Genomic DNA, 24,565 nt, shown 5'->3' on the forward strand with positions numbered 1-24,565 from the left:
GGTATGTCCTGACTAATTTCAATGCTATGATTTGGTGTGTTAAGAGGGAAAAAGTTCATGTGATCTGGGATTGTTTTTAAGGGTGGTTTTTTTTTTGTGTGTGTATTGGTGAAGTATCAATGACTGTTCTGCAATAGTTAATATTCTTTCTTCTTGTGCAGCTGCTTGCCAATGCTGTCATTTTTCTTTGTGGTAACTTGATGGGCGCATTTCACAAACGCCAAATGCAGGTTGCTTCGTGGGATTTGTATAGGTACACATTGAAGTGCATTCAGGTCCGAATGAAACTGAAGATTGAAAAGAGGCAACAAGTAAGTGAACTAGTTCCTGTTACGAATTGCTTGTTTTCATGTGTAAAGCTTATGATTTTATAAGGTTGGTGGCTAATGTGTGAGAGGCTTAGTCCAGTCTTTGTGATACCCACCTAGTGCCAAAAGTAAAAGCTGTGCCATTTGTAACAAAAGAAGGAAGTTAAAGGGAGGAAGCTGTTCTCTGTGGCTTGTCTATATGAGAATCACAGTATTTTTAATAAGAATGTAATTGTCAGTTATTTTAGTTACTTTTTTCCTAGTGTAAAATGTCACTGGGACTGGCCCAAGGTAACTTAAGAGCGTGCCCTTAATGCCCTGAAAAAATATTTGTAAGGTAATTCCAAGAAATTCCTTGGTCACATTCTTCTGTTTTGAATTCCAAAGTAGTATTTGTTCCTGTATTTTCTTGTCTCACAAGCTATTTTTCTTTTGTTACAAGGGGAAAATTGGAGCCTAAGAAAAAAAATCATAGGTTACAGTTTTTGAATATGTCACAGTTTATTTCCATTAACTTCAGTGATATTTAAAGAGTAAGCAAGAAGCATGAATTTCTTATGGAGGAAAGATTCTAAAGAAGTATCAGAGCTGAAACTAGTGTCTTTCCTCTTCTATCCTGCTGTAAGCAGGGTAAAGAACAACAGCTCTGGAAGGCTGGTATGTACAGACTTCTCTGGCTACCAGTTATAAGATAAAAGAAAGAGGCTGAGAAGTGACTGACTTGATCGAATTGCAAAGAACACTGCTAGTGTGATCTGTCCTCTGATGCTAATCTTGTGAGATGAGATGATGAATCTGCATGAAAGTCCTGGCAGAAATTCCCCATGTAGCAGCAAGGGTAGTATCTAATCAGCTTACACAGGCAGCGTGCTTGCATTCTTTGGCTGATGTGGTAACTTTCATGGTGGCATTGGTTGGTTTTTTGTTTTTTTTTTATGGTTGCTTGTTTGAAGTGTAGATGTACTTAAGTCTATGGACAGCTTTCTTTTCATCTGTGTTGTAATTTGTCACACAATCTTGAGTCTCCTTTTGTTTTTTTTTTTTTGCCACCCAGTTTTTCTCTGTGAAAATGATGAGAGAAATGCAGTTCAGTGTTCATCATCACTTCCTTGAAAACTGTTTAATGTGTGAGCCTCAAATGGTCCCGTTACATTTGTTGGGGCCCTGCTATCAGTTTAAATTGTTCCCCAAAGTTGACTATCTTAGTATTAAAATGCTAGAGGAGGGGAAGGAGTTGCTTCTGGGGGTAGTCTCAAACTAAACTGCTGCCTATACCTAGCGTAGTTCAGTACTTCGATGCTCAAGGATTCCCTCCTCCCTACTGTGGTACCAAGTAATTTCTTTTTGGTGACAGACACTGTTTAAGTAACCCTGGCAGTTTACTGCCATCTCTATGCTGCTGCACCAGTATTCAGTAAAAGGGGACAAAGATTTGATCAAAAGGGACAGTGTTTTACTCAATTACACAATGCATTGACTTTGCTGGCAATATCATCTGCTTGTAGTTGCTCCATGAGATATTTTCTCTTCTGTGGTGAACCTGTCTCTGGGCTGATAGAGCCCTTCCTGGGTTAAAAGTATTCTCTTCTTGTCCTCCTCTGCTGCCAAGCAACTTAGCAGAGTCTTCTTTGAATAACAAGCTTTTAAGTCAAAGCCAGTGTAAAACAGTTCACTGAATAGTCAAACAATGTAAGTGGTTTTTGAAGAGACTGTATTCTCACTCAGTTCAAAAGACTTTTTCAGTGGCACCAGTTCCAGGTTCATTTAAGCTACAGCAGCATGTTATTGACGCTTTGGGAACTGCTGCTGCTTTCCCAGCATTTGAGAATTCACAAAGGATTTTAATACTGTGTAGATTTTTTTATTAAGAATATAAATTTTTACCAGAAGGTTTATCATGTAAAGCTAACATAACACTGAGACTGGTGGACAAAATAAGTTTTCATTTTTCCAGAAACTGCAGTACTGAATACTGATTTTTTTTGGGTTTCATGGTTACAGAGAGATGTCACATCTACGTCTCAAGGAACAAAAGTATAAAATATGCAACACCTATACTTAAGTGTAGAAATCCAACATGATACTCAAAAGCTATGTGATTAAAGATTTTTTTTTTAATTCTTTCTTGCAATTACTCAAGTCCTGCAGTTTCAAATTTACTGACTTAAGAATTTTGCATCACTAAATTTTTTCCCCTTTCTCCGTAGGAAAACTTGCTTTTATCCATACTACCGGCTCATATCTCAATGGAAATGAAGCTAGCGATCATAGAGCGGCTAAAGGAAACTAATGATAATAGGCAAATGCATGACAACAACTTCCACAGTCTATATGTAAAAAGGCACCAAAATGTTAGGTAAGTAGGGAACTCTGGAAGCAATTGTATTAATATGAGGTAATGATTTGTGATGGTGTATATGTTCTAGAGAAATTAAGATCTGGAGACAGATTTTCAGGCTGAACTGAGTTTCTTTCCTGTTGCAAGAGTAGAACATGTCTCAAACAGATGTGCTGTCTTCTAAACTGGTTCAGATACTTGAGTCTTTTTTTCTGGAGTTCTTTTTCAGAAAGAGACATATTTTCTATTAAATGTATTTTAATATTTAACCTGACTGTGTAACAGCCGTATCTTCGTATTTCAGTTACGTTATTTTTTCCTTTTGTTCTTGTCAAGCATTCTTTATGCAGACATCGTAGGATTTACTCGCCTTGCCAGTGACTGCTCTCCTAAGGAGCTGGTAGTGATGCTGAATGAACTTTTCGGAAAGTTTGATCAGATTGCAAAGGTAGGTGCTGCAGTTCATTGTGCAGTAGGGGATAAAGGCCACCGCTGCTGGGAGGGGAAGTCTTTCCACAAGGCAGAAGGCAGTTGGTGTTAGTGCTTCTGAAGTCAGGAAGGGAATACTACTTTGGCTTTAAAAACAGAATTTAAAACAAAAAATGGGAAACTTAACAAGCTGTAACTGTAATGCCAGTTCTCGCATCTGGATGTTTATTGTTCAGGGAATTGTCTAATGGCAATGAATGATTGTAATAGGGCTGTAAGAGCTACTGAGTGCAAGCTTTATGCTCAGTTCTGCTGTGTTCAGTTTGAAGGATTGTTTGTTGGTTCTACAAATGGAGAACTCTCAGCACACATTTAAATTTGTAAATTCAGTCACATTGCATCAGACCAAGGAGTTCTTTAGCTTAGAAATAATGTTTAATAAAGAATACCTACAGAGAATATAAGAATGGGAAGTAGATTAAAATGGTTTCTATTAAGACATAGCCTCACTACTGGCCCCTCAGGCTGGCAGTAGTTCTCAAGCAGCACCTGGAAGTGGTAAGGTTAATTTCTTTGCAACTGTGATCACAAATTCAGTGTTAGAGTTTTCAGTTTACAGAGGCTGCATCATATATAAATTTGCGTGATTGACTATGTAATGATTTTGGTCATTCTCTAAAACTGACTCTAATCTGGGATATATGTTCTGTTTTATTCATTGTTATTTGTGGTAATTTTGTAAGGCAAATACAGCCTTAGGAAAAGAAATGCTCCATTTTGTTGCATCCTATGTGACAACAAAAAACCAAATATCAACCCAAATTCTAGTTCTAGAAGTTTAGTGTTGGCAAAGTCAGGACCAGTGATGACCTACCAAAACTTCCCGTGGTTTAAAGTTGTTGGTTTGTTATAATTGACTATATTTGGATATACTGGATGCAAATTAGAGAATGAATGGACTTAGAAAATATTGATTTTATGACGTTCTGAAAAATCATCAAGAAAAGTAAAAAATTAATATAGCATAGAAGTGAAATTGCTTTAATCAAGCCTTTGTGGATGTCATTGAATAAATTCTTACATATATCACTGATTAAAGCCTGACTAAATTCCTAGGTAGCATTTTTGACTAAACGACTTTGCTAATCTTTGTATTTATATGAATTCAGTTGCTGTTGAAACTTCTAGTACTGGCCAATAGGAGTATAACTGTGTTGTTGTGAAGCAGCTATTGGGAACTCACAGAATAAATCATCTCATCTTGGTTGCCATGAGCTTTATATGCCATAGCAGAAACCGAGGTTAAAGACGTTTGGTGGGTTTTGCAACTGTTCCTCATGTTTTAATTTTTCATTCCAGATTGAGTGTTATGTTTTAATTTCTCATTCCTGTCTACAACTCGCACTCTTATTAAAAACCTCTGGACTTAGTGAGTCAAGGTCTTTTGCAATTCTGTGGTTGAGCCGTGAGAAGAGATTTCTGCTTTTTGTGCTATTTCTGTTCTGCTGGGGAGTATTAGTCATTTTTTCCATACTGTAAAAATATTACAGGCTCCAGTTCACCTAATAAAATTTGATATCTGATGTGGACACTGAGCTGCATACTGAAGTCTAACAGCTCTAACCTAGGGCTGGTTTCCCCCCGATCTCTGGAACTGAAGCACAAGGTTATCTTAAACTCATTGCTTGCTGCAACTCTCTGAATCTACTGGATGGCATAAGACTGTAGAGAATGGTGGATGTTCTCTTAAGGCTTTAATTGATGAGGGAGAACAGCTTAGTTTGCTGACTTGTTGCTGATTAGGGCTGGTTGTAAGTTAGGGTATTTTGGAGTTGATTGAAGAATTGCTGGGCTGCTTCCACAGAGGGAGGGTTGGTGTCGGCTGGCACAAATTGAGCCACCTCTACTCATCAGTCAAACACTACACAGCCTCACAGAATTAGCCTTGGCTGACTTGCAAGCTTTGTAGTTAAAATTCTTCAGTAATGTTTTAACAAAAGATAGTATGAGGAGCTCTTCTTCCCCTTTCCTCTGGCTGGTTATAGGCACCAGTTTCCTCTGTTGCACAGTTAAGAAAGAGTTTTCTGCTGCCACGTAGCATTGTGAGGTTTTTATTAGCAATTAGCAAACTGCAGTGTGTGCTGGCTTCTTCATCAACCACATATGAAATAAAAAAACCCACACAGTTTGCTTCTGCAAAGCTGCCAGGTTGGGCATCTTAATTCCTAACTTCTCCATAAATCCAGTGTGGATTTTAGGACACCACATAATATTACTTATGAAGCTGCCATGCAAAAATTGAGGAAAAGGTGAAAAAACCGCATATAGTTTAGGTGTTAATAAAGATGAAGATTAAAAGATGGATAACTAGATTCCATCCTTTGGATGTTAAATTCTGTGATAGTTTTATTTATAGTTTCTCAATTGCAAACTGTTCCAATAATAAAGTCAGGAACCAGTAAGATGATTTTATTTCAGAAATGCTTGAAGTGGTCAATTCTGTTAATCTCCAGTGAGCAACATCCATGCATTTGGATGTGAAAAAAGAGAAGTAAGCTTTGCTTCATTAAGGATTGAATGAAGCGTGACTTTCTCAAAATTGTATAGACAAGTGGAAGCTTTGGTGTCATTAGCTTGCTTGTTGCTTGCAGTTCATTTTTTCCTGTTAAATATGTTTACTGTAATTTCATAGGAGAATGAATGCATGAGAATAAAAATCCTGGGAGACTGTTACTACTGCGTCTCAGGCCTTCCTGTATCTTTACCAGTTCATGCCAGGAACTGCGTTAAAATGGGGCTCGACATGTGTGAAGCAATAAAGTAAGTAGTGCACAAAAGACTTTTTAATGTATTGAGGCTATGAAGATATAGAATAAAGTCATTCTTAGTTTTCATGTCAACATTCCAAATGTATTTGCTAGCTGTAGCTGGATAGTTACGCATTAGGTTATAAGTTTGTTTCTTGTTTATGTGATAAGTGTATAATGAGACTTAACAGATCTCCAGGAAGAGGGGAGAAAGTCAAAAGTGTGACTTTTGTTCTAATACCCTCCTCCCTCCATAGGCAGGTGAGAGAAGCCACAGGAGTGGACATCAACATGAGGGTTGGCATTCACTCTGGGAACGTGCTGTGTGGTGTGATCGGCCTCCGGAAGTGGCAGTACGATGTCTGGTCACACGACGTGTCCTTAGCGAACCGCATGGAGTCGGCAGGTGTACCTGGGTGAGGATCTTCCCTGTCTGTACCCATTCAGTCTGTCCTCATGGTTTGTAGCTTGAAAATTAACTTCTTCAGTGTGATAAGGGGATATGAATATCAATTTATTTTCTTACATTGGGAGCTGAAACAGAAAGAAACCTAACTGGAGCTTGGTTAACAGTTGCAATACCACCCAGGCTGAGTGTTTTAGTGTGTTGACTCAGCATGATTAAACAAGAATACAGAGTTGTAAAGTTTCTTTTGTTGGTAAAGCAAACAATGTGACTCTGAATATGGCACAAAACCATGCTTTTCTTAGTCACATTTAGGACTGCTGCCTAATGTTGAAAACTTTGATTATTCCATTATATTCTTAATGCTTATGTTTGATAATCTGTTAAAAATAAAGCTGGTTTAGAATGGCATGCTGATTCTGAAACATTATACTTAATTCCTATATCTGTACATGTCTAGCACTCGCTTACCTTGTGTTTCAAAACTAGCCAGAGGAAAACTTATACTTGTGGAAGGCTGAGTGTCACAGGGTGGAAGGATTTCTATTAATTTCACGCATGCTCATCTTCTTTCTGATTTTAAAAATTCTTGGTGTTCATAACAATGTAATACACCAGTAAAGCAGAGAGGACTAGCGTCAAACCAAAAATAAAAAGCCATTCATGACCAAGTCTCTCTAATATGTACATGTCTGAAAGATGAGAATATGTTATTCTCAGGCGTTTTAGCACAGGAAATTGCAGTATGCCAGGTATTCTATACTCGTGTGGTAAATGCTATAGTGCGTGTTACAGCTTGCCTTTGAGAGGCAGCTTTAGTGGTAGCATTTTTTGATGATGTGCTGATCCTGGAATCCAGTTAGTATTAGTAACTGCTGAGAAATCATTGGTAGGGTAATTTAAATGGAAAGACCTTTGCAGTAAGATCTGATGTGTAGTATGGCAGTGCGTGGTTTGGGGAAGAGGAAGCTGGGTAAACTGGAAAATGGTGGATAGTGAACAAATGTACTGTCTTTGAGATAAGTGGAAAACCACAGAACAATTGCTGCAGTACGTGACTATGTTTAAAAGCTCAGTTAATACAAATCTCACTCAGCATGTCTTAGTCCCTATAGGAGAAAATGATACTTCAGAAATTTAAAATGTGAGGTCTAAAGGTTGGCCTCTGTTGCAAAACTACATAATCAAGGTACGAACACACTCAGTTCCCCTGTTGAGAAATTGTATGCAAAGATGGTATATTGAAATACATGATCCAGGATACTGAACAGTTATAAACTGTTAAAGGGATAGTGTTGAATGCATACAGAAAAAAATACCAGCTGCTGTCTTAGAATTGTGTTGCTGCTGTTGCTGTGCTACGATCCACTCTGTTTCGGGCAGAAAAGACACTTTCATAATTATTCTCTTAGTTGACCAAAAACTTTTTCCAGCTTTTTTTCCCCAGGCTTTGTAACCATCTCCTTGCCCTGCATGCATTTCTAGCATGAGACAGTCCTGCTTGTGTTCTGTTTGTGAGCTTTCCTTGCAACTCTTGTCATCTGAAACAACCTGCCTGTGAAGTCTATCATTAGATCTCCTTTGATCACATTTCTTCTTGTGTTTTATATGTCTCTGATTATTTCAGTTTAATTTTATACTGATAGCATCTTATTCTGGGAAGTGTTTTTTAGCATACAAATGGGTGAGGAACTGCAGTAAAGGATTGCAAATACAGTTTTTCAGTACTGGCAGAGTTTTGCAGTCGGCTGCCAAAGCACAAGATAGCTGAAAAGCAGAAATGTCAGCAGTAGCCATTGAAATGTAAATGAAATGCTTAATGTGACCTTTTCTAAGTGCTTGGGTCTCTTGTTCTTTCTCCTTTTCTCAGCCGCGTGCACATCACTGAAGCAACGTTAAATCACCTAGGCAAAGCTTATGAAGTAGAAGAAGGAAATGGACACCTGAGGGATCCTTACCTTGAATCCATGAATATCAAAACCTACTTAGTCATTGATCCAAGGGTACGTGTATGTTTTTTGAACATGTGTATTTGTTCAAATATACACATACATTTTAAGTACACGTGTCTGTGTTGCACACACCTTTTAAATTCAGAAACAGAATTAAAGCATGGTCTGAGTCATTTGAGTAGCTTCAGATCTGAAAGCACCTCTGTTCTATGAGATGACTATTAGCTTGAAGGTAAGTGTTATGCTGAAACCTCTTATGTGGGCCACATATAGCAAAATATGTCATTTTACTATGTATTTCCATGCAGTGTGTCTCTGAAATCCAGGTCAAAAGGTGGGATGAGGTCATGAAAGAATACCTGTACTGTGTGGTCACTTTAAGATAAAATATTCCCTGTGAATTAGCTTCTGACTTCTTCTTCCTCGCCTTCTTCCTCGCCTTCTTTTCAAGATGAAAAGTTACCAACTGTTTGTTGCCCCTAACAGCAAACACCTGTAGTGTTGCTATTTTGAATGTGCTTCTGGTTGAGTAAAATTTCAAAAGAAAAGAAAGGATGAAAATTACAACTACTTTCCTTCAGGATCTTTACAGGAAGGAACAGTAACAGAGCCACTTCTAATCAGCAAGAACTCAATCTTATCTTCGTTGCATGTTTTATGTACTCAGCACAGCAACCCTCCCTGCATGTACACAGCACATTAGAATGAGTATCTAAGTCTACTAACTAAAATGGTCTCTGCTCACCTGAAGATACCTGTGCAATGTTAGAGAACCATTCACTTGGACTATTGGTTTATTCTGTAGTTCTAGCTTACTTTTGGACCCAGAAGGGTATTGCTGTATACCCTGTACGTGCTGCCTGACTCATCATCTGTGATGTAGGGCTATAATCTGATGTCAGCTTTGTAATTTGTGGGAGCTTCTCCCAGGCACTCTTTGATACGCCCTAGCGTAGGAATTGGAAATCCTTTTTCCCTGCTGTTGTGTTGACTGCAAGGAAATTCTATCCGTTCATAAGATCCCACGATCTCTTGCATCATCGTAAATAAATCAGAAAGTCTGAACATTGCAGTGTTACAAGCAAAGGCTTGTAAAGGCATCCAAAGCAAATTCATTATGTCATGATTTGCTTTAGCTCATGTTAATTAAATCAGATAAAGGAATCAAGGTTGGCTGACACATTACTGGTAGATGTTTAAAGCCTACTAAGCAGCTTGATTTTTATAGTCCTAAACTACTCAAGTATATAGAGCTTCATTTCTTTGTAATTTGTATCCTTTTCTGTTTTCTGTTAGTCAAAACAATGTGTGTCAAATAATCATCTCCCTAAAACAAGAGTTAATGATGGGCTGAAGATGCGAGCATCTGTTCGGATGACGCGTTATTTAGAGTCCTGGGGAGCAGCCAGGCCCTTTGCCCACCTGAACCACAGAGAAAGCGTGAGCAGTGACTCTTCAAGTTCACAAGGCAGGCGAAGAAAGGTGAGGTTTTGAGTAATGATTTTCATCCTACAATTGCAAACTGCTTCTTGTTTCTATAGTGTGAAACTTGAAACCTGACTTTTATTGTGGCTGAATTTCTGCAGTTACTCTTGGTGTTAGATGTGTACACAGAACGAGGAAGGTATCTATGCAGCAACTGTTTCTTCTGGAACTTCACAGTATTCAAACTCTGCTGATCTCTGGCATGCTACACTCATAGTAAATCTTCAAAGTAAAGCTTTGAAACTGTCTTTTTTTTTCTCTTGATATTTTTCCATATTGGGGTCCTGCTTGCTACATGTGGGTTTGGAAAAAGATAATCTATCGCAGCCTCTGGATGCACTCAACATTTACTTAAAATGTAGAGAAAATATGGTTGCCTCCACACACACTGCTTGCAAAAGGAGTTTATCAGTAAATAATTTTCAAGTTTAAGAATTCTCAAGATTTTTAAGATTTTCAGATTTAACAAAACTTATTTTTCTTGCCATCTGCCCTTCCCAAAAGCTGAAAGGAGGAGACATACATGCTCATAGATGTGCTCCTGGAGGCGCAGTGAGGCTGTGATAGTCTCTTTAGACAGACAGCTGTAATATGGTTTAAATTAAGTATCCATCCATTCAGATTTTTAGCAGTGATTTCCAGTCTATATAACATGCTGCTGGTGTTATTTTGGGTTGTGGAGAAGAATAACAGGGGAGATCTGTTCAATTATTTTCTAAAAATATTATTGCCATAAAATGCTCACTTGTTAAAGCAGAAAACACTGCTTGAAAGTATTCATTTTGATAAACTTTTCTATTTCAGAATGGTTCTTGATTTTTATTTGTGAATAAAAATGTTTTTGTGCAGCTTCTTGAAGTTTATTTTTAATAGTTGTTTGCCATTTACTAAGTGTGTAACTTATTCTTAATTCCTTATTTGATTTAGGAAATACCTTTGTGTTCCACTGGGCGCCAGAGAACTTCTGACAGGTTTGTTGACTACTTTCTTTTTATAAAATACATGATCTTATGTTCCTCTTGCAGTTCAGTGTACCGTAACCATGTGTTCTTTTGGTAGGTGATCACTGTGTGTGTGGTAATCCTGCATTAGAAACATTCACAGAAACCTTTGGTCTTTAAAAGGCTTCCCAATTCGCTGTTGTTCTTTTTAGCAGACTCTAATCTTTCTAGCCCATCAGTCATTCAGGTTGAATTTTGCATTATGGGCTGTATTGGGATGGAAGGGAGTAGGGAAGAGACCTAAAGAGCAGTGGAAAACAAATCAAAACATGTCATATGTTGTATACGCTTATGTATTTGAACTGCTTGTGCTGCCTCAGCTTTTAGTTTTCTTACTCATAGATTTATTTGTAAATATTATAGTACGAAATAAATAAAGTTTAATGCAGTCTTGTAAGTAGATATATATTATGCTTACAAGATATGTCTTTAGTGATTGATATTAATATATCCCATTCTAGTGGAATAAAAACTTGACACTATATCTAGAAATGCCTAGAGGTACGTGTACCACTGAGTTAAATATGTAGATGATTTTTTACTTGTGAAACAAATGCATGATTTGAGTAACCAGAAGAATGCTTAGTAAAGTGCTTATGGGTGTATATGCCCACCAGTTGGAGCGTTCTTGTTTAACTTTTCCCTGGTAGCTTACCCCACTTGTGTACTAAGAACGTATAGTTCTCTGTAGCTACAAATTATTTTTAATAGCATTTGTGATGTGGACTTCATTTTATTCTCAGAAATTCATCTCAAAAGGGAAGGATAGAGGAAGATATTTATGATGAAATGATGTCAACCATTGAGGGCCTCAGTTCAGCTAAGTATGCAATATTTTATTTTTTTCTTTGAGAATAAGCTACATTTTCAGTTCTAAGTCTAGGTATAAAATTTGTAAACCGTAGGGAAGGTCTGGGGTTGCATACATGTAACTGGCAGACGCTGCTGTCTGTGAGAGCGTTCTGGATCTACTCATCAGCAAAATAAAAACCTAACTGCTCATATGTTATGCTTTGAAACCTAAAGACCTTGTGGAACAATGACGTATGTGTAGCACAGTGGCTCTCTCACGCTCTATACAGTGGAGTCTCAACTATAATGATGCACTTGCATACTTTCCTTGGCCTGTTGCGTGCATTTTGTAACGTGTGTCTCTCTGAATGCAGCCCGTGGTGTGGCAAATCGGATGGCTTCTGTGGATTTTCACTGATTTTTGCAGAACCCGGTCTTGAAAAAGAGGTTGGTAAGAGCAAAATAATCCTTTTTGGTCATCAATTTTTAATAGTACAGTGTAGACTTGCTTCTATATGCCATCACAAAAATGTAATAGAATTTAACTCCCTGCTGGTATTATCATTAAGATTTATTATTATCTGTGTTTCAGTATCGCACCATTCCTGTCCTAAAACTGAAGAGTTACTTTGCATGCGCCAGTTTTGTGTTCCTCTGCATATTCCTGATACAAATGTTTATAATGCCAAAGTAAGTGTCAGTATTCTAAGAATTTATAATTCAAATTAACCAATATCTAAAGTGAGACTCATGTGCATGAAACTTTTTAAAGTCTTTTGTAGTTCCTGAGGGTTTACATTTAAGAAACATACACTTCTTAGGGCTCATTTATTTGGTAATAATGGATTGGATTCATATTGTTGGCAAAAGAGCCTAGATATATGAAAAGAAAACAGAAATATTTCTTTAATATGGTGCTTGCCTAGTACACACAGGGAGATGATTGGTTAAGTGAGAAGTAGTATTTTCTAAGAGTAGTTGACTGTAAGCATATTAAGCAAGCAACAGAAAAAAAGGATTAGCTGGCTAAAATGTGCTCAGTGATCGTTCAGTTTGCAGTGATACAAAGAGGGAAATTTTCACACCTCCAAGAAAGCAGATGTTTGATAATTCTGAAGTTTATGGCCTATTTGGTTTTTCATGCCTGTTGCAGTGCCGTTTCCATGCGGTTTATGCATAGAGTAATGGTTCAGGCTGGTAGTGAGGAGCAGAATATCTTAAAGCAGCATTTGTGCAGCATCGCAACAATAACCTGTGTGGTGTTATGGTCACTCAGTGTTATTAGAAGAAAAAATTCTGTTTAAATTTAGAAAAACACTGTTGGCAAACATGAGTCTGGGTTGAAGTTTGAAGGTTTTTTTTTCATTTTACACTGGTTTGTTTAATGCCTTCTCTTCTATTTAGAACTGCAAAACTAGGAATTTCCTTTGGCATTGTTGCAGTCATCATTGCACTCATTTTGTTTGTGTGCTTTGCTGAGAAATGTATGGTAAGTTTATTTTAAAGTAGAGTTCCCCGTTTTCAAAAATGGACGGCAGCTTGGTCTGTTGTTTAGGATGATGAATCAAGCTGCTAATTTCAGTAGGAGATACAGGAGCCTTGAACCTCTGGTTACCAGAAGATTTCATTGCCTGAAACAGATTTCCATGTCTGAAAATTCTCACTGTAATTCAGAATTACTTGGGTGTCAGAATAGATGGGTAGGAGAGAGGAGGAAGATGTTAGCACTTGCTGAGTTGGGGTGGGCTTTTAAAATTTATTTTTGTTTTTATGTTTGTCTTTGATAGTAATTTTGGTTGTAAACTCTGATATTTTCTGTACTGGAAACAATATAAAAATAAATTTGAATGCAAAATTAGTTTTCATAGTTGTTTATAAAGCCCCACGAAAGTGATGAACATATGAATAATTTATTGGCAACAATTTCACAGCTGTTAGAGTTCCAGACTCACCATTACATTAATTAGGACACTTTGCATTTGTAGTTAATTTTCCTTTATGCCATTATATGTATACAGTTACTGTTTAAAAAATACAGGGACATGGAGATAGCGACAGAGGTCAATGATACAAAGTAATATAGAAAGATGCAGAGAAAGTTTTATGTTTATAAATGTTCTTCCCATGTATCATAGCATTATCTATGTTCCTGAAACAAAATAATTTTGTTTACAGAGATGCTGCTCAGAACGGCCTTCCCTGCGCCGACTTTGTGCCATCTCGGAAAAGGTGGAAACAATGCCTTTACTTAGACTTCCTTTAGCAGTCATCACTATAGGTGCCTTGCTGATTATAGCCGTTTTTAATTTGGTAAGTAATAGTATTATCTTTATTCTGTCAACTTATTGTAACATTCACAGTTTAAGTAACTTCCTGAATCCTTTTCAAGTACCTTGCTTTTTGCTGCTTTTCCTAATGGCTCATTCACAACATGAGTTGATTTATGCAAGGATAATGCACGGTACTATTGAAAAGCAGTAAAATAAAAATGCCCGGTATGTAGAATTAAAAGTTGATGTGATAGACTTGAGTTTTATTTTGCGTCACCTGGAGGCTGGAGACAGAACCACGTTTGTGCCAGTTAGCTGTTAGATTAGTGTAGACAGAAAGTGAAACCTTACCCTAAAGTAAAAAATAAGTAAATACTTGGCAATTTTAACCTGCTTGCACCTCATGTGTGCATTTATGTTTAATAAAATTATGTGAGATACCATTATATTTCAATATCTATATTGTGCTAGCAATGAAAGGGCAACCAGATCAGGACTTAGTGCATAATATATAGAGAAAAAAGTTAAAATCGGTGATTACCTGCTAACAAGTTTGTATGGAGGGAGAGGTAGGTTTTGTTTTTTCTTGTTCATTTATTCTTTTCTATTTTTTCCCCAATAAATGAAGACTACTGAAAAGAACAAACCTGCAAACTTTACTGGATCAAATGACCTGTGTGCTACCACCTATGTGAGTAAAATACTGTCTTAATTTTTTAAGATTAAAACAAAACTAGTTTTGGATGGTGTGTATAATATAGATGAATGGCAGCATTTTGATGCTTTTTCATCTTTTTATAAAGATAGATTTTTTTAAAATCATTGAACAGAAATATTAAATCATGCTACAAGGCAGTTCTAGGCATAGTTTCTATCATTATGACCCTACTATGCATCTTTTAGGGATTTTCGAAAATCTTGGAGTACTCATGGATAAGGCTGAAGTCTTAGCTTATATTGATTACTCAGCATCTTTTAAAGATGTTCTCTAGCATTTCTGCAAGGACAGATTCAACGTTTATTAATGACACAAAATGATTATTTGTAAGGATTTCCTTTTTATCTCTTTAATTCCAAAGTAGCGTTCTATTTTGAGATCATCCAAACGTTTGGAATGCTCCTTTGTTGCCTGGCTGCTCCTTTAGATGATGGACAGGTTTTTGGACAATGTGCGGCAGGTTGTAGGGCCCTTTCGTTCATGACCTTATGACAAATGCTAAGTTACACATATATAATGCACATTGTACTTACCTGATAATTTTGTGTTCTTGCATGTCTGCGAATCAGCCCTTTGGAAACACAACTCAATCCTGCGTTGAAGAAACTGTAAGTAGCAAATACCTGTTACTCTAAAACTCAGATCTCTGCATATTTTATAGGTTACTGACAAATGGCAGGTTCTGCTGCTGTGTAAACTACAGATTTTTTAGGTATCTGATAGCAGGAAAGTTCTTCATGCAATTAAGCTGTTGCTGCACTGAATAAAACACAGTTTTGCATTTTTTTGACATTGCAGACTTAAAAGTAGATCTAAAACTTAGAGGAAAAAGCAGAAGAACAGGTTGATGATTATGTTCGAGTCCAAGAGATGAGCGCTGAACTTGCGGGTTCCCAGTAAAGTGTCTTGATAGAGTAAGCCAGCAGACCTCTGTCAGCATTCTTTATGTAGTGGTTTCTTTTTCAGCAGACCTCTGTCAGCATTCTTTATGTAGTGGTTTCTTTTTCAGAGGTTTGGCTTTGGGATTGTAACTGGCAGTATTCATTCCTTTTTGGAGATTAGACTCAACGCCTCTAGGATGACAGAGGTGGTATATAATACATTACTATACGGGCTCTGATCCTGAGTTGCCCCCATAAATTGTTCTGGTTTCATTCACTTCAGCAGAAAAGTTAACTGTTCAGCTAAGAATCATCCAGGTCTCTGGTAGGTCTGTGCTATTATGCGTGAAAAACTGTGCTTATATGTAAAGACAAACTCTTGAGAAGCAGAATCAGAGATACTTTTGGAGTCGTTTGTAGACTAAAGCATGCTGGCTCAGCATCTGTACCTGTACTTGTGGCTGCAGAGAGCAATCCTGCCTGCACAGTGCACTTGGTATCACCTGACAGTTGTAATGCTCCCAGCTGCACGCTGACCTTGGACACTGCACCTGAACTGTGATTTCTCTGGGAGGCTTCTCAGTAAATTCTTTGGATAATGGCTGTAGCTTGATAATGGTTATCAGCATAAATAATCCTATGAAGAAGCTGTGCCTAAGGCTGGGTAACAGGCCACGATCTTCACATTAGAGGCGTGGGAGATGGGGATGCGGTATCTACTAAGGTTACAAAGGGGGAGCACTGTTCAGAATGGGACCAGAATGCTGGAGTTACTGGTTGAGAGCCAATTCACTGGATACGAACCTTTTTTAGGTTAGTCTTGAACTTTAAATAAGTAATTGCTTAATAGACCGCAGAAAATAAATTCTCAATACTTTTCAGTTTTTATCCGGCACTGCTTATGTTGATTTGATACTTCTTGTTTAAATCTGTTTTTTGTCTTCAACAAATCAAGAAAGTAAACTAAAAAAAATATTGCCTTTTAGGGCAATGAAAAATAAAGCTTTAAGTGTATTTAGTAAGTGACTGTAATTTCTTCTATTTAAATTACAGTGATCATGAACTTAGAGCATTTGCTGCAGTTTTTAAGCCTCTTATGCTTAAAACCTGAATAATACAATTTTTCTTTACTTTCTTTTACAGTATTATGCTTACTGCTGCATATTGGGGTTCATTGCTTGCTCGGTATTTCTTCAAATGAGCTTTGAGCTCAAAGTTCTCCTCCTGTCCATTTCTGTGACTGTGTACCTCATCATTTTTAATACCTTTCAGCATAGAAACTACAGCTTCTCTGGCAACAGTACCAGGTGCAGTATAAAGATTCTCATAACTGACAATAATGCTTCATTAAGAGGGTGTTAGATTTTTCTACACTTACTGGAATATTGAAATCTATCATGTAAGTCAGACATTACACATCTTTCTGTAAAGTTAATGACATGGAAATCATGTTGCACCATGTAAATTTTTTTTTTTTAAAAGAATGTATATTTTCTGAAAAATTCTGTAATGTAGCTTCTGAAATCTCTGGAAGCTTAGCCTGAATTAAAGACAAAAGAAGATAGAATATTAATCTCATAGTAAGGTTGATCTTCTGTTAAATTATGAAGAAAAGCCTTACTAAAAGCCTGATGCTCAATCTGTGCTTGCAAGACCTTGCTAGTCAATCCGATAGTGAACTCTTCATTTAGTTGTCTCACTGACTGCACATACTTAGAAAAGTAACAACAACTCAGCTGATCTAATTGAAGAAACTATAAAAATACTCAAGAAAAGTCATGTGAAAGGGTTTACTGTTCATTCGTAAGACACTCTCTGATTCTCAGTGTAGTCTCACAGACAAAGACAGGGTAAATTTATTTTGCAGATGCTAACTGTAAGCAAGAAGCACAACTTGAAAAAGCTCAAATGAGCTCTTGATTTAGCCTTTTAATCCCAGGCTGTTCATATAATGAGAATTTAGGTTGATGCATTTGTGAAAATTGATAGATGTAAGACAGACTGATCTTCCTGTGAATGAGTGGCGTCTCAGATTTGTATGGAACTATGTTCAGGCATGATTTAATGGCTGTCTTTGTGTTGGCAATTCTGGTTTTTATTTACTATCTTTCCTTCCACAAATAAGAAAGTTTCTTTTCCTGCCTCAAGGTGGTGTTTGCTGTGTGTTTGTGGGGCAGTGTTGGGAGGAAAGCTGCAACTCGGTGCAAAGGAGATTAAGATGGCTTTATTAAGAGAAAGCCACGTTTTCTTGAACATCTCATTGCAAGCTACTTAACGAGGTTTCAGCACATGTTTGTCATGTGAAATGCAGTTCATGTGCTGAACTGAATGATAATGTTGTTATTGGCATAGGGTCTATGACTAGAGAGCCATTGGCAGAAGTGAACAATGGCATTGGGGTATACGTCTGAACAAAGACACCCTCCTCTTCTATGCTCTTCTTCCCCTCCCCTTCACACTCCTCCCTTAATCATGTGGATTTTCTTAAAGGACACAGATGACTTTGATTGCTTTCTTGTTTTCAGGCTTTTCATCAAAGAACCAAGGATAATGACTAATCTATATCTGGTTCTATTTTATGTAACCTTAATTTTACTTGCAAAACAGGTATGTATTTAAAAAGCAATAGGTTAGTTCTTTTACTTGTAGCAAGTTCACTTAAATAAAATGCCAAAATAGTTTGTTGTACTTGTGCACTAAATCACTATATATTTTTATCTTTTTTTAATATTCTTGTACTTAGTTATAGATAATGTACTTAGTTGTAGATAATGCAAAAATTTTTACTGGGATTATTTTAATATTTTTCAATAGAGTTTGTATTACAGAAGTCAGAACTTTGAAATTCTTCCAATTTGGATCTGTCTGTATTAATCATAAATCAAGGCAGTAATCCAAGATAAAAATAATCACCATATTATTAATATGTTGTTTTGGTAAATACACCTGATGGTACCCAAACAGCATTCATTCATATAGACTGCTTCACATATTTCTGATCTTCATTCTCACAACACATTTTGCACAAGAGGCTTGAAAATTCTTGAAGTAACTTTATTGGTGCCACATTTTTTGAATAAATTGACTAATATTTTTCAGCAAGATACTATATGGATCTAATTTAACATAACGGTCCCTTTGCAGATTGACTATTACTGTCGACTGGATTGTCTGTGGAAGAATAAGTTTAAAAAAGAGCATGAACAGTTTGAAACGATGGAGAATGTTAACAGGCTTTTGCTGGAAAACGTACTTCCAGCACACGTTGCTGCCTATTTCATTGGTGAAAAAAGAAATGAGGTATGTTTTATCTCTGCTTTGTGAAGGACAGTAAATTTGGACTTCTATGATGTAGAACGTCATGCTAGTAAGCACGCAGAGGAGACTAAGGTTCTGTACTCTTTGCCTCTTATTTGTATCCCAAGACCTTTGCAAACCCAAGAATCTCCTATCCAGATGGCCTCAAAAAATGCAAACTTCTAGTGTCAATCTCAGAAATCTGTTTTCAGAATTAGTAGTTTGGCTTCGTGACACAGTTGGAGTTTGGCAAATATTTAAAAAGGATTTACTGCTTCCCAAAGACTGTAATTTCTCCTTGGTAACAACCCCAGTGAGAAGTTCATTGATAAAGTTTTTTTTTTTTTTAAAGAGATCTTATTCAGCCAGAGTAAATACTGCTGCTTTCACATGGTACGTGGCAGAAGACGGACACTGTCCAGAATAGATGAGTCTTGAAGATAAATAGATCTCTTGGCTTTTCCTGAGGAAAATAAACTTTGTTAATGATTCTGATAGAACCAGGGATGCCCACTGTAAAGTACTGTTGTTGACTTCATGGGGAAACTGTAACTTGATTACTGGTTACAAACAATGATCATAGTTTTGAATACCTGTGGTAGAAGGTGACTGCTGACAATGTGTGAATGTGTTGTTTTCCTGTAGGACTGGTACCATCAATCTTATGACTGTGTCTGTGTCATGTTTGCATCAGTACCAGATTTTAAGGTGTTTTATACTGAATGTGATGTCAATAAAGAAGGTCTGGAATGCCTGCGGCTGCTAAATGAAATCATTGCTGATTTTGATGAGGTAATTAAGCTTCTGGTAAAATGGACTGGATTACATATTTACTGCAAAAGAAAATGTGTCACTAGATTTGTGAGAAACAAAGGGGCAGAAAAAAGGCTGTTTTGCTAAACTAATATTCTGGGTTCAGCTTTGCAGTTGTGAAAGATATATTCCTATCTGATGAGGCTTTTCAATCACACCATCTAGTGTATTAGTAGTATGATCTGAAAATCCAGAATTTTCAGCACTGTATGTCTCCTATGAGTAGGTAAGGCAAAACTTGGTACTTTCTTATCTAACCTTCACGTGATTGATAGTATTTCTATAGATGTTTAATGCTTATTGTAGACAGTATAAGATTTCTGGTTAAATCTCACACTGAAATGTGGTATTAAAGTCTCAAGTCTCTATTTTCCTTCCCTTCAAACAGCTCTTGCTAAAACCTAAATTTAGTGGTGTTGAAAAAATAAAAACCATTGGAAGCACTTACATGGCAGCAGCTGGTCTCAGCGTTACACCAGGCCAAGAGAACAGCCAGGTACGTTGTCTCTGAAATCTGCCTTCGGTATTTGGGATGCACACAGAACCTTCAAAGTAACAGAACGTAACACAATATATAAGAGAAAGTAAATTGCCAAGAGTGATGTTCTGAAATATGGAAAAATATTATAAAGGGTGTATTGTTTCATTTTGAATTCATGGCTTATCTCCTAGTTCCATTTTTTCCTAGGCAGTTATTAAGTCTGTAACCCCAGCAAAATTTTTATATCTTCAATCTTTGATTCTAGTAGCTTAACATGTCAGATGCATGACAGCACAGCCCTAATCACAGGGGAGTCAGAGAAAGGCAGCCAAAGAAAAGGCCATCTCAGAACTGGACCATAAGCTTTTTGTGTCACCTGAGAACTGGCATAAAAACACAATCCTTATGTACCACGTTACATCCGAGTCTGAAACTGTTTGTCACCCAGAAGAATTAAAATCAATTTTGTACTCATTCTCACATTCACTTCGACAGGTTTGTGTATGACATTAGATGCACATATGCAATATATACAAAACATGTAAAATCAGGAATCCGAAAGGACAGACAAAAAGTAATTATAAAATTTAATCATATCACGCTTGTTGCCTCCTAGCCATTCCAATTAAATTTAAGGTGGTTTTAAAAATCCATTTTGAATATTTGAATGTTTATTGAGCTATGCAGTTCTGCACAGTTATAAGGGTGAATCATTTCATCCTTATAAATATATACTTTACTCATTAATAGTATTGCTTTGGAATTGTAGACTGACATAAGTTTCTGTTTTAATTTGATCTAATACTCTGTTTTGAATTGTGTAGGATAAGGAAAGACAGCATGCTCACATTGGGATTATGGTGGAATATGGAATTGCCTTGATGAGTAAACTGGATGGCATCAACCGACATTCCTTTAACAACTTCCGCTTACGTATTGGTAGGTTCAGTTTGTGAAGAATGTAAACTCTGCAGCTCCATAACAATGAAAAATTAGGCAGAGGTCTTGGGTCGATTGCTGAGTGCTGTGGGGCCCTTCTGAACACTGTGTTTGGATTACAGAATGCGGAATAGCTACAGGTAACGTTGTCTAGGCCAGCTTTGTAAATATGCCAAGCTCCTTCAGGCTGGGCTTTTTGAATCATTGGGGTACAAGGCTGCAGCTGGATGAGTTTGGAGAAAACCATGGGCATCGGTGAAAATGGAAATACCCTGTTAAAGACAGTATTGTCATTATACAACTGTGTATTTCTATATATTAAAAGCAGAAAAGGAAGAATTGTGCTTTGGCATGAAATTTGCCCTATCTCTTTCTTGGATTTTCCATTTCACAATGAATGAGTCGCTTCACATCTCCTGCACCTCAGTACTAATATTTATTGAACAGCAGGAATACTGATGGCTAGGAAAGGGTTGCAGGGTTAGCTTTTGGGATTTTTTTCCCCTGAAGATCAAGACTTAGGGCTAACAATGAAGCAAGAGATCACATAACTTTCTACGGCAGTAATGACACCTGCTTTTGTTTATACTAAGGGATAAATCATGGTCCTGTGATTGCTGGCGTGATTGGTGCCCGGAAACCTCAGTATGATATCTGGGGCAACACTGTCAACGTTGCCAGCCGAATGGAGAGCACGGGCGAGCTCGGGAAAATCCAGGTAAACATAGCAGCCTTGGATTGTCTAAGAAATTATTTCTAATTGGTTATGGATTTTTTTAAAAAAATGTGAATAATCAGAAGAATTTCACAGGAGTTTCTAATTCTTTTCACACAAAGGTCACAGAAGAAACAAGTAAAATACTACAGGAGTTGGGATATTCGTGTGAATGCAGGGGACTCATTAAGGTCAAAGGCAAGGGAGAACTGAGGACTTACTTTGTTTGCACCGAGACTGCCAAATTCCAAGGTATGGGACTGAACTGAGGCCAGGATGAAATTAATGAAAATAGACTTAGAACTGCCTCCCTTCTGTGAAGACGTAGAATTTCCCTCCTTATGTGAAGGACTTTATTCTAAAACCATATGCATACTGTTCCTATTTCTTCTACATCTCAAGAAAAGAGAATACTGGTTGGTTTTCCTTTTGAAAGATGTTCTGAAATGTTCCCAGAAAACTCCTGACCACTGGTCCGAAAAAGACTTGCCTCTTCCTGAAATAATTTGCAGATTTACCTGGAATTGCCCTCAAGAATATTCAGTGATTTCATTTCCTTACCTGCACTGTCGGAGTCTTCACAGCTCCAGTAACAACATATGTGGATGCACTGTCGAAGTGGTTACCATGTTAAAACACACCTCTGCTTCCTTCTTGGACACACACCTGCTTACAGTATTGCGTTTGTCACAGACACATGAGATGATACTCAGGGCACTGCATATCCTGCTTTAAGTGCTAAACAAACTTCATAGCAGAAGATGGCTGAAAAAATGGAGAGGAAGACAAGTCAATTCAAATGTATCCTATGATCATTGTGCTGAGCTCCTGTGGGGGAAAAATATTAATTGCACAGCATTGGATCACTTTATTGTCCTCTCCTCCATGTTAGAACCTTGTGTTATGCTAATGTTTTTGTCGCCAACAGCTGTTCAGAAATATCTTCCACCTAGTTCAGAGTGTTTACATTATATTATATGTCCTCCTTTGTATCTCTGTGCCTCAGTATTTAATATCTGCCTGCGTATTTTATACAATCACATAGGAAAATGTCTTTAAAATTCTGGCTTTAAATTTCAACAAACATACCCGCTCTGCTCACAGCTTGCGTCACTGGCACCTGGCAGGAATTCTGCGTGCTGCCTGCGTTCCTAAAGGCACTTACAGAATGAAAAACACAACAGTTTTGAATTGTTTGGAAATGGAAGAATGGAACTAATGAGATAAGTGTTAGAAACTGTATAGATTCTGTTTGGTTTTTTTTTTTTTCCTGTTCTTGTTTCTTTGATTTGAGCAGCCACTGGCTGGTTTATGTACTTTTTAAAGGCAATGCAGTTCATGAAACAAACTGGTTTTGAAGGTTACAGAAGGATATATGGAAAAAAGTATTTATCATGGAAATGTTTCAGCAGAGCCTCAGTATTGAAAGTATGTGTTGAGCATAAGTAAGATGATCATGGAAATGGACATGCTGGAAGTTAGGTTAGTCTGAAACGTTTTCAAGCTGTTAATGGCTTTTGCTGAATGAGCATCTTTCTACTTACTGCAATCAATCTCCGCTTTCTGTCGGTGCGGGTGGTAGCTTTTTGTAAGGCTAACATCTTGTGCCCATTGTATATAATAACTAAGGATGGATTCCCCCTCTCCCTGATATGCACCACATGTAGCAGCATGACTACAAGCGTGGTGATCCACGAGTTCAACATCTGTTTTGTTAAGCCTTTCTCTTCTACAAACAAGGCAGCATTTACTCATCTTTCTGGGTTAGTACTAAAGCATACTGGAAAAGTGTTTAACAAGCAGTCCTGTGCATCACTGCCACTTTCTAATTACTGTGTAATTTCTTTAGAAGATGAAGTGACTATGTTTCAAGACAGGAACAAATCTAAATATTGTCCAACTGTGGATTAAAATTGTGCTCATGGCCTTTGCTAATGGGGTAGGTCAAACCTGTGTTTGTAGTCTCCAACAGAAAATGGCACAGTGGAAAACCTTAGTGTGAGGTTGCCTGGCTCATGTATGGACTCTGCTGAAGAAGGAAGTTTCATACTTGGTGTCTTGTCAGTATAAGGTCAGTGTTGTAGTTGAATAAAATTTCAAACAGCTTTTGCTCCTCTTGTATGTTGTGTATTTGTAGTAACAGATGCTCAGCAAGCATTTGTTGTGAGAATTTATTTATTGTTCTATAAGGACCATGTGTGTGTCAAAGGCTCCTCTCAGCAGCCTTTGATGTCATATGTTAGGTGAAGTCACTGCCTCCTGAATGTATTTTGAGAAGCGCATTATGCCTGTAGGTAGAGCTGGCTCTGAAGTGTTCACAGAACTGGTAGAATGCAGATGCAAGTCATCTACGAAAGAAAATTCACCGACTGTAACAGCATTTTGAAATGCTTTTGTTTACATGATGTTGCCTGTCAGGCTAGGGACTTGCTTTGGCATAACTTCAACTTAACCTTGTTTACAGAAGCGGTATCAAGAGCTGTAGCTTCCTAACTGGAGGAAGAAGAGTTTTGTTGCAGTTTAAAAAGGCGACCACGCACTTGCACTACTCACTCGGTGCCAGAGTTCTGTGCGAAGCACGCCTGGAGAGGTTAGAAACTGCAGTGAAAAGGGGACTGTATCTGAGGGTGACTTTCTCATTTCTCATCAGAGCTGGAACTGTACAATGTGAAGAACTGTTCCATTTAAGAAGCAACTGTATTTAAATAATTGTTTTCAGCAGTTGTGAGTGAACTGTGAGGTTTTAAGATCGAGGAAATGACCCTGGTAGAAGAATCTTCCTTAAAGCATTTTTGTTTTCTTAAACTGAGAAAATGGCACTGTATCCAATTTGAAGAGCTAATAACGTCTTGAATTAGCAATCTATTTTAAAGAACAAACTTTTGGTTTTACTGTTAAATAAAAAAACTTCCTGAAACTTGTTTGGGTTTGTA

At 37.4% G+C, this 24,565-nt stretch overlaps 1 protein-coding gene across 2 annotated transcripts in view; it reads left to right on the forward strand.

The window, feature by feature from the left end:
- ADCY7 (adenylate cyclase 7) overlaps positions 1-24,565 on the forward strand; it is a 53,269-nt gene extending 28,704 nt beyond the window's left edge. For both annotated transcript variants that reach the window (XM_069868733.1, XM_069868734.1), the window contains 23 exons: positions 162-311; positions 2,516-2,664; positions 2,983-3,094; positions 5,768-5,895; positions 6,140-6,298; positions 8,159-8,291; positions 9,537-9,722; positions 10,653-10,696; positions 11,470-11,550; positions 11,893-11,965; positions 12,111-12,208; positions 12,923-13,007; positions 13,694-13,828; positions 14,417-14,479; positions 15,076-15,114; positions 16,531-16,694; positions 17,913-17,994; positions 18,532-18,687; positions 19,330-19,476; positions 19,886-19,993; positions 20,803-20,917; positions 21,511-21,635; positions 21,755-24,565. In XM_069868733.1, the coding sequence (XP_069724834.1) occupies positions 162-311; positions 2,516-2,664; positions 2,983-3,094; positions 5,768-5,895; positions 6,140-6,298; positions 8,159-8,291; positions 9,537-9,722; positions 10,653-10,696; positions 11,470-11,550; positions 11,893-11,965; positions 12,111-12,208; positions 12,923-13,007; positions 13,694-13,828; positions 14,417-14,479; positions 15,076-15,114; positions 16,531-16,694; positions 17,913-17,994; positions 18,532-18,687; positions 19,330-19,476; positions 19,886-19,993; positions 20,803-20,917; positions 21,511-21,635; positions 21,755-21,901 (2,679 nt within the window). In that variant the 3' untranslated portion in view covers positions 21,902-24,565. The remainder of the gene's footprint in view (positions 1-161; positions 312-2,515; positions 2,665-2,982; positions 3,095-5,767; positions 5,896-6,139; positions 6,299-8,158; positions 8,292-9,536; positions 9,723-10,652; positions 10,697-11,469; positions 11,551-11,892; positions 11,966-12,110; positions 12,209-12,922; positions 13,008-13,693; positions 13,829-14,416; positions 14,480-15,075; positions 15,115-16,530; positions 16,695-17,912; positions 17,995-18,531; positions 18,688-19,329; positions 19,477-19,885; positions 19,994-20,802; positions 20,918-21,510; positions 21,636-21,754) is intronic.

The sequence above is a fragment of the Phaenicophaeus curvirostris genome, chromosome 14, assembly GCF_032191515.1.
Source record: "Phaenicophaeus curvirostris isolate KB17595 chromosome 14, BPBGC_Pcur_1.0, whole genome shotgun sequence".
Classification (NCBI taxonomy): Eukaryota; Metazoa; Chordata; class Aves; order Cuculiformes; family Cuculidae; genus Phaenicophaeus; species Phaenicophaeus curvirostris.